We start from the raw sequence: 9,285 nt of genomic DNA on the forward strand, positions 1-9,285 counted from the left end.
GCAGGCACAGGATGAATTCCTGTGGACTCCATGGATGCTTCCTCCAGACTAGGGCACTGCCCCTTTGCTAACACACCCACGCTCTGTCACTTTCTTCCCTCTCTGGAGCCTTAGTTCCTAAGGTCTGGGGGAACAGAGTCTACCAGGTGGTCTCAGGATCTCGGAGGACAACTCCTCTTTTTTAGACAACTGGGTAGCCTCTTTTTATTTTTAAATCTATTGTTATTATTTTATTGTTTGTGTATTGCCTGCATATATGTTTATATTACATGTGCAGGACACTTGGAGTCCAGAAAAAGGTGTCAGATCTCTTAGGATTTCTTAGGAATACCCCTTTGTAGGTGCTGGGGATTGAACCTGGCTCCTCTGGAAGAGTAGCTCATGCTCTTAACCTTTGAGCTATTGCTTCCCCAGCTCTGTCTGAAAAAAAAAAAAAAGTTTCTGGTTCGAGGACAACAGCCAGCCAGAGTTACATAGTGAGAGCCTGCCTCAACAAACAGACAAAACATATGTAACATCTTTATTAGTTATCTGAGGGTTTCATCCAATGTAGTTTGATCATGCTCATCCCCCACAGATCCCCCTGCACTTCTCAAATCCACTCTGGGACAGTTGCTATGCCCCTCTATTACAGAACCTGAGTGGGTTTTGACAAATCCAATTTCTCTTTCATCTTGCAGATACATAGGCCATGGAGGGGGGCTACAGAGGAACAAATCCTGTTTCCTAAGTCCATTCAGGGATTCAGAACTCTGACTCAGTCTGAGAGCACCCAGAGGAACTCCAAACCTAGGAGCCTTAAATGAATCCAGGGGCCCCATAGACAGTATATGCCCTTCAGATGTGTGGTGTGAAGGAGAGAACGGCTCTGCTCCTTCCACTCAGAACGACACTCCTTTAAGGATGACTACAACCTTTGAATCATCAAACACTCAAGTCTGTCTAAAAATACACCTCCTGGATTGTTTTGTTTGTTTCCTTTGTTTGTTTTGAGACAGGGTTTCTCTGTGTAGTCCTAGCTGTCCTGGAACTCATGCTGTAGGCCAGGTTGGCCTCGAACTCAGAGATCTGCCTGCCTCCCGAATGCTGGGATTAAAGGCTTGCGCCATAGCCCTGCGTGTTTTCAGCTTTTTTTGTCTCGGTGTTCATAGACACTGCTGGGTAGAGTAATCATTGTGAACCAGCACTATGGTTCTGACCCTATCTATCGCCCAAGCCAAGACAGGTGCAGCCCAGGCTGGAGACCCCCTGAACCGGAACCCTCGAAGCTGGGAACCCTGTAAAGCTGCAGTTAAGTGGGGAATGGGATCTGGAAAGGACTTCCTGTTGTCCCTAATCCCAGCCTCCACCGGGCTTCCCGGGCCCGTTCAGTTCTGGCTGCAGAGACCCGCTTCACCCCCAGGAGAGGGGCTCCACGGCACCCCAGGTACCTCGGTTGCCTCTACCTTGATGAGAAAGGGGTGGTTGGGAGGGCACCTGAAAATCGATTTGTGCAGTCAGCTTGCAGAAGGGGACAGGTCAAAGGTGGAAGGCTTCAGACTGGCCAGAGGGAATGAGGAGGCTGAACCCAGGATGGGGAAGGTGAGGACAGGACCCACCCGGATCATGACTAGGATGCACATACCCAGGGAGGAAGCTGCGACTTTGAAAGAACTGCTGGGAGTGGGCAGCTGATTCGGGGAGCCCAGGTGGAGCCGTGTCCAGCTGGGGCACACGGCAGCCATCACCGCTCTGACAACTCTTTTGTAAGCTCTCCGCAGAACTTTCTGCGCCTTTCGACAAGAAACCCTGACTCCGATTTAGCTCTCACTTTCCCTGACTTCACTGAGATTTGAGGCTCTTGCTTCGGTGACAAAGGGGATAATACATTCAGCACGGGACTCCATAGGGTCTGGCAGACCTCATTTGCACTCTGGTCAGACATGAGGAATGCTGGGCACTTGGGAAGTGTCCTCAAATACTGATTTCTTTCCTCTTTTGCAGTATCCTGGCTAAAACCTGGCGGGGGCTTGACGAGCAGGGGAGAGAACCATTTGCTGTTCTTCCTCGTTCTGATACAGAAGATGCCTGCAGACAGTAAAAGCATCCTGGCTACGGAGAGCGAGGAGAGAACCCATGTGGTATGGTGGGATCCTGGGGAGGGTGGGGTGCCTTGGAATGGAGCCGAGGGGGATTTTCAAAACCGCTATCTGGGCTAAAGGAAAAGTGAAAGTCACTGTAAGGGCGCTGGGTACGGGTGTGGGGGAAGGAGCGGCATCATGGGAAATAGCTTCCAGTGGGTCTTTATGGTGTGCTTTTGCTGTCTAGTAAGAGGCATGGCGCTCACAGAACACAGGAAAGTCTTCTCCTCCCCGCTCACCTCCCCCTGGGCTATGCCCCCTCATGGCTTACCTCTCTGAGACTGAGTTCTAGTTCTACCTATAACTGCCGCCTGCCCATGTGGGGTGTGTGTGTGTTGCTATCTCTGGGGGTTGAGGCTCTCTGGGCTCGGAGCTAAGGGACTCTGAGTTAACATCAGGCCTGTGGGACCTACTCTTCTATGTGTAAAGTTGAGTCATACGCTTGCTGTTCCTACCTGTCACAGGCTGTGAATATAAATATACACTAGTCCGAGGGCTGCCATTTTCATGGCATAGAAGCCCAAAGAATTGTTCCCAGTGTTCAGTTTTTAGGTGGGGATCTGACACCCGAGGAGCCGTGTGTATCTGTGTTCTCTTCTGATGTCAGATCCCGTTACTGCTCTCTGTCCAGAACCTTCTGGAGCAAGCCGGTGTCTCTCAGCCACCAGCTCCTCCTGTCTCAGGCAGGCCTTAGAGCAGCTGAATCTAGGCTGCGGTCAGTCGTGGGTATGACTGGATCTGGCCCCAGGTACTCTGAAGGTCCCAGACGGGAAGGAGGAGAATGGTGCGAGCTTCCAGCAGAAGGCCAGTGGGTTACACCCGGTTTTAGGTGGGAACTCACTAGGTATCCCCAGCCCAGGGGAAGCTTTAGAGCCCTGTGATTTGGGCCTTCTTTTATCTCTCAGCCTGGATGTGTTGGCTTCCTGTGGCTCCCTGGTAAGTTCCCACTAACCAAGAGACTTCAGCCCACCGAGATTTATTCTCTCTCAGTCCTAGAATGCCCTGCGTCCTTGGAAGGCTTTCAGGAAGAGAACCTTTTTTCCTGGCTCTGCTTGTCTCGGGCTGTGTATGTGTAGATACACATAGAGATGTGGCTCCATCTCTGATCTCTGTGCCTTCTCCTTCTCTCTTTTTAAACTTATTTTTATTTATATGTATATTCATGTGGTGTGTGTGTGTATGTGTGTGTGTGTGTGTTTGGATGTGAGTGCAGGTGCCTGCGGTCCAGAGAGAGCACCAAATTCCCTGGATCTGGAGTTACAGGTGATTCTGAGCTGTCCAACATGAATGCTGGAAACCTAGCTCGGCTCGGCCGCAAGAGTAGTCAGTGCTTGTGACTGCTGAGTCATTTTCCCAGCCTCTGTGCCTTTATTCATTTGTTTATTTGTTGCATTTAGACAGTGCTGGGGAATCAGACCTAGGACCCTAAGCAAGCACTCTGTTACTGAGCTGCGTTCTGCAGCCCTGTGCGTGTTCGTGTGCAAGTGTGGAAGGACTGAACCCTGCTTCTCATACATACTATAAGAAGTTTCTACTGAGCTACATTTCAGATCCTCCTTTGACTTTTATTTTTGAAACAGGTTTGCTAAGTTTTTCATGTGGCCTTGAACACTCCTAGTAGCCATGGGAGGTCTTGAACTTGCTATCCTCCTGCTTCAGCTTCCCACGTTGGCACCACCAGACCTAACTGTGCCTTCTGTTCTTACCAAGATCTACTTCACTGGATGTAGGGCCCACCCTAAAGTTCTAATGATTTAATCTCAAGCTTGCCAACTTCATCACTGCTTTGAAGTGTGCCTTATGTTCGAGTGTGCGTTCCACTTGCTGGCTGTCTCTGCCGGAGATCCAGTCCGGTGCTGATCGAGAGCGTGATTCCTAGGTTCCAGGTCCCGGGCAGTGCTGTGGAGACATGCTCTCTGGGCAGGAGGAGACAGTACCCTTGGGACCCTCTCAGGAGTCAACACACATTAAGGCAGAGCCAGAAGAACCACACCCTGAGGGGGCATCACTGGAGGACAGGGCTCTAGGAACTCAGGGCTGGATGCCCCGGAGTCCTAGCTCTAAGGAGAAAGCCCTGTTCCTGCCCAGGGGAGGTAGGAGAAGGGTGCTCTTTCTCGGGGAGACATTTTGGGGAGAGTTGAGGGCTTTACTGAGGGAGGGGGAAGCCCCAGATTTCCATGTGCATTCTGGCAGCCTTCGAGTGGGTGACTGGGGAGCATCATGGCCCGGGATGCTGGCTGCTCTGAGGACCCTGTCTTCCTGCAGTTCTTCCTTCACCCTGGGTTCCTGTACTTTCCCGAGCGGGAAGGACCAGAGAACGGCAGGTGGCTGCAGCTCTCCTCACTGCCTGGTCCCAGGTAAGTGTCCCCTGAGGTCCCCCAGGCTGTCTGGACAGAGGCAGAACTCTTCCTGGTCCTCACATGGTACCAGTTTTTTCTGTGATTGGCACAGCGTGTGACTCCAGAGTGCTGCCTCCTGACTTGCTGGGGCCACGTCAGTCCTGTCCTCTGAGAGATGAGCTTAGGGTGGGGACCATGTGGTGGCCTGAGCTGGGGCCATGTACCCAGAAATGCTGCCTTACTAACCATCACCTCCCACAAAAGGCCGCTCTGGGCAGCTCTTCTGTCCAGCCTAATCCAAGTGATGGCGGTCACTGGAGGCAGCAGGTTGAAGGCCTGGTGCTGTCATCTTACCATGTCCACAGCAAACCCTGAATGTGCTGTTGTTTTCATGTTGTCCCAGATGCCGGTGACCTTTGAGGATGTGGCTCTGTACCTCTCCCGGGAGGAGTGGGGAAGGCTGGACCACACACAGCAACATTTCTACAGGGATGCACTACAGGAAAAAAGTGGTCTGGCTTTGGGTAAGGTCTCATCTGCATGGCGCCTTCCTTGGCCACGGGAGTGTTGAAGGCTGCCTGTCATGGCCTCCTTCCCCTCCCCTCCACTCTGCTCCCTTTTCCTCTCTTCTTTGGACAGCACTGCCCTGCAGAACCTTCCACACAGGTGGAGATGTCTGCATCAGCCCTAGGATGGTGACCACAAGCAAAGGGCCTGCTGGATTCTAGAAACACGATAGGAGGGATTAATTTTAAACTTTATTTGGTCAGCTCAGATTGGAGTTTGAGCAGTCAGAATATTGGGTGTGATGGCTCACACTCCCAGCAGTCAGGAGGCAGAGGCAAAGGCTAGAGGATTGATGCTTCCATGCGGAGCTCCAGGCCTGCCAGGGCTGGGCAGTGACACTTGTCTCAAAGGGTATTTAACAGGAAACATCAGCCAGGCTGGTTAGTGACTGCGGCCCCGCACAGTGTTGACTCACTGCGTTTTCACAAGCGTCGCAGCCCTTCTCAGAGTCCCAGCTTCAGACATGGCCTCTCATCCAGATGTGCCATCAGCCACCCTCTCAGGTCCTTAAGCTAGAAGCATTGCTGCTGCTTCAGAGAACCTACGGGGCAAGATGGCTCCTCCAGGATGGGGAGGGCTCGCATCTAAGTCCGGACTTTGATTCCTCAAGTTTACTAGTTAAGGTGGAATCCCTGAGCTGAAGCAGTGTGTGTGTGTGTGTGTGTGTGTGTGTGTGTGTGTGTGTGTGTGAGGTTAGCCTTGACTGTTGTTATTTCAGTGCTGTCCACTTTGATTTTTGATTTTTTTTCAAGACATATTTTCTCTGTGTAGCTCTGGGTGTCTTGGAACTCACTCTATAGACCAGTCTGGCCTTGAATTTAAAGATCTGCCTGCTTTTGTCTCCTGAGGGCTGGGATTAAAGGAGTGTGTCACCACTGCCTGGTTCACTTTGATTTTTTTGAGAGAGGGTCTTTGTCTTTCTTTTTTTTTTTAAATTTATTTGTTTATTATATATACACTTTCAGAAGAGGGCATCAGATCTCATTACTGGTTGCTGACTGGGAATTGAACTCAGGACCTCTAGAAGAGCAGCCAGTGCTCTTAACGTCTGAGCCTGAGAGAGGGTCTTTCATTGGTCTGGAACTCACCAAGGTGTTTAAACCCAGTAGCCATTGAGCTCCAGGTATCCAGACACCCATCATTAGGACCACAAGCTTTTGCCACTGTGGCTTTTAATGTGGTTGCTAAGGATGGTACTTGGATCCTTACACAGGCTCAGCTGGAGGCCCCGAGACCCATCCTGGGCACATCACCCACCCCACTCACGCCTTTAATTATCTCAGGTTTGCTCACTCCCATTGTTAGCATTTCCCAGGGCCCGGACCAACAAGTCCCAACAAACCCTGGACATCAGAGGGAGCTTAGGACTCAAGCAGGCCCTAACTAATGACCTAACAAATCCCTGTCTTACATTGAGGTATGGGAGTCAGAGCCCTCTGCTCTTACTGACTACACCAAACTCCTCAGGGACACAACACAGTGTGTCTCTGGTAGCAAGCACCCTGTCACCCAGCCACACAGGCAAGCACCCTGTCACCCAGCCACATAGGCAAGCACCTTACTGCTCAGCCATACGCCAGCCCTTCTAAAAGAATAAATATATTTATTTATCCATTTGTTTAAATTTTGTTTTGAGACAGGGTCTCTTATAGTGCAGGGTAGCCTTGAACTCGTTATATAGCTGAGGATAGCCTTAAACTCCTAACCTTCCTTTCTCCACCTCCTGAGTGCTGGAATTCCACAGACCTGCCACCAAACCCGTGTAGTTTTGGATGGCCTTGAGCTCAGGGCCCTCCCTCAGCCTCCCAGGAGCAGGCATCCATGCCTGACTCTAAAGGAAATTTGTGAGTGCCTTTTGTTTTTCCTTAGGTTTCCAAGGCTCTTGTTTCCCCTTTTTCCTCAGAGTCCGGTGGGGCTGGAGAGGGGGATGATGGGAGAAGTGTGGTTTGGGGGGTGATTCTACGATTGGACAGAAGCACACTTCTCTTTCTGGACAGGGTTTCCGTTTAGCAGACCTTTCTGGGTCCCCCAGGTTCAGGGGAAGGGCGAGGTGGCAAGTTCCAGCCGACCAACAGGAGCTGAAGAGAGGCCAGGCCCTGGCTCAGGTGAGGGCCTTAGCAGATGCCTTCCTGGGTTTGGGGCTCCCCCTTGTGGGTGTGGATGTAGGACCTTCCAGATCTCTCTACTGCTGGAGGGTGGCTTTTGTCTTGAGGGACTCCATGGCTTCTCCTTGCCTTTTCCTGACTCTCAGAATCTAGCTCCCGGGTTTTTAGCTCCGCCTTCCCATCTCGCGGGCTCTCCAGAAGGTTGTTTCCAGCTGGCAGTCCTGTCTTTTTATAGGAGCTGTGGAAATGGGGAAGGTGGTACCAACCCTAGCCATGGCAACCCTAGGGGATAAGAAACCCTTAAGGACCAGGGCCAGCTGGGCTCCAGGAGAAGAGCCACGGAGTGGTCAGCAAGTGGCTAGCGGCCTGGATGCAAAGATAGCCAGAGACGCTGGAGAAGCCAGGCAACCAAAGCCATCCCCATCCAACACATGCCCTCTCAAGACCCCAGAGGATGGTGGTCCAGAGAAGCCCAGTGAGGAGGAGGAGAAGAGTGTCCTGGAAAGTGGCAAGGAGGGTCTGATCCCCGACGGTGAAACAGGCAAGAAGATGTACACGTGCGCACAGTGCGGCAAGGGCTTCAGCTGGCACTCGCACCTGGTGACGCACCGGCGCACACACACCGGTGAGAAGCCCTATACCTGCACGGACTGCGGCAAGCGCTTCGGCCGCAGCTCACACCTCATCCAACATCAGATCATCCACACGGGCGAGAAACCCTACACCTGCCCCTCGTGTTGGAAGAGCTTTAGCCACCACTCCACACTGATCCAACACCAGCGTATCCACACCGGTGAGAAACCCTACGTGTGCGACCACTGCACCAAGCGCTTCACCCGCCGCTCGGACCTAGTCACACACCAGGGCACGCACACCGGCGCCAAGCCACACAAGTGCCCTATCTGCGGCAAGTGCTTCACTCAGAGCTCTGCTCTGGTCACACACCAGCGCACCCACACCGGCATCAAGCCCTACCCATGCCCGGAGTGCGGCAAGTGCTTCAGCCAGCGCTCCAACCTCATCGCGCACAATCGCACGCACACGGGCGAGAAGCCATACCACTGCCTCGACTGCGGCAAGAGCTTCAGCCACAGCTCGCACCTCACTGCCCACCAGCGCACCCACCGCGGTGTGCGGCCATATTCCTGTCCACTCTGCGGCAAGAGCTTCAGCCGCCGCTCCAACCTGCACCGGCATGAGAAGATCCACACCACCGGACCCAAGGCTCTGGCCATGCTCATGCTGGGGGCGGCGGCGGCGGCAGGGGCGCTCACTGCACCCCCATCTGCTCCCACTTAGAAGCCAGAGAACGAGCGAGCAGGGAGAACACCCAGGGAAGCTGGGTCAGTCCTCGCTGGTGCTAGGGTCCTGGGAAGACACTGTGTCCTAGCCAGTGGGATGGACAAGGGTGAGGGCAGGAAGCTGTAAGGTGCCAGTGGTGGCATCAGGTGGGCCATGGGAGGAGAAGGGCAAGCACTCTAGCTGCAGATTAAAGGCCTTGGATTTTAAGCTGTGGCCTGTGGCTCTGTCTGCCAGGTGCTTGAGCCGATCTCCGAGGATCGGCAGCTCTTGGTTCTCTTAGGCATCCCTGAGTCACCACTTTTGCCCTGGGAAGCCTCTCGTGCCTAACCTTGTCGCTGATCAGGGTCCATTTGTCAGACGTTTTCTCTGTAGCTTTGGAGCCTGTTCTGGAACTAGCTCTTGCAGACCAGTCTGGCCTCAAACTCAGAGATCCGCCTGCCTCTGCCTCCCTCCACCCGGCCATTGGGACCTTTTTTAAGAAATTAGTTTTTGTGGTTGCTGTTGGTGTCTATATATGTGTATGCATGGGGTGCGCATGTGCCACATTGCACCTGTGGAAGTCCAAGGACAGCTTTTAGAATTGGTTCTCTACCATGTGGGTTCCAGATATGGAACTCAAGTTGTCAGGCTTGGTTGGCAGTAGACATGTTTACCTGCTAAGACATCTGATTTTGTTTTTTGAACCCGGTTTCACGTAGGGTAGCTGGGAACAATCTTTGTAATCGATGCTCCTTGCATCTACCTCCTAGGTACTCAGATCATAGGTGCAAATCACCCAGCTCATCTTGGGACCATAAGTCTGTAAATAAAGGCTCTGAGTTCAGCTTCCCAGCTGAAAGACAGCCAGTCACT

General features: G+C 52.6%; 1 protein-coding gene across 2 annotated transcripts; it reads left to right on the plus strand.

Moving 5' to 3' along the window:
- Positions 1-1,285: 1,285 nt before the first annotated feature.
- Positions 1,286-8,640, plus strand: Znf205 (zinc finger protein 205). Of its 2 annotated transcripts, none has more exons than XM_048436349.3 (7): positions 1,286-1,426; positions 1,984-2,120; positions 4,000-4,213; positions 4,386-4,477; positions 4,863-4,983; positions 7,024-7,131; positions 7,367-8,640. In XM_048436349.3, exons 1-7 carry the CDS (start codon positions 1,303-1,305, stop codon positions 8,428-8,430), a joined length of 1,860 nt encoding a protein of 619 aa, XP_048292306.3. In that variant the 5' UTR covers positions 1,286-1,302; the 3' UTR covers positions 8,431-8,640. The 2 variants fall into 2 exon arrangements, with proteins under 2 accessions (XP_048292306.3, XP_048292307.3); XM_048436350.3 differs by lacking the exon at positions 1,286-1,426 and adding an exon at positions 1,595-1,745.
- Positions 8,641-9,285: the final 645 nt, after the last annotated feature.

Source organism: Myodes glareolus, chromosome 9 (genome assembly GCF_982192425.1).
Source record: "Myodes glareolus chromosome 9, mMyoGla1.1, whole genome shotgun sequence".
Lineage (NCBI taxonomy): Eukaryota > Metazoa > Chordata > Mammalia > Rodentia > Cricetidae > Myodes > Myodes glareolus.

Coding starts and splice junctions, on each gene's coding strand:
- Znf205 (XM_048436349.3), top strand. CDS start 1,303: ATGGGATCTGGAAAGGACTTCCTGTTGTCCCTAATCCCAGCCTCCACC. Junction 4,214..4,385: donor CCTGTTCCTGCCCAGGGGAG/GTAGGAGAAGGG, acceptor GTCTTCCTGCAG/TTCTTCCTTCACCCTGGGTT. Junction 4,478..4,862: donor TCCTCACTGCCTGGTCCCAG/GTAAGTGTCCCC, acceptor ATGTTGTCCCAG/ATGCCGGTGACCTTTGAGGA.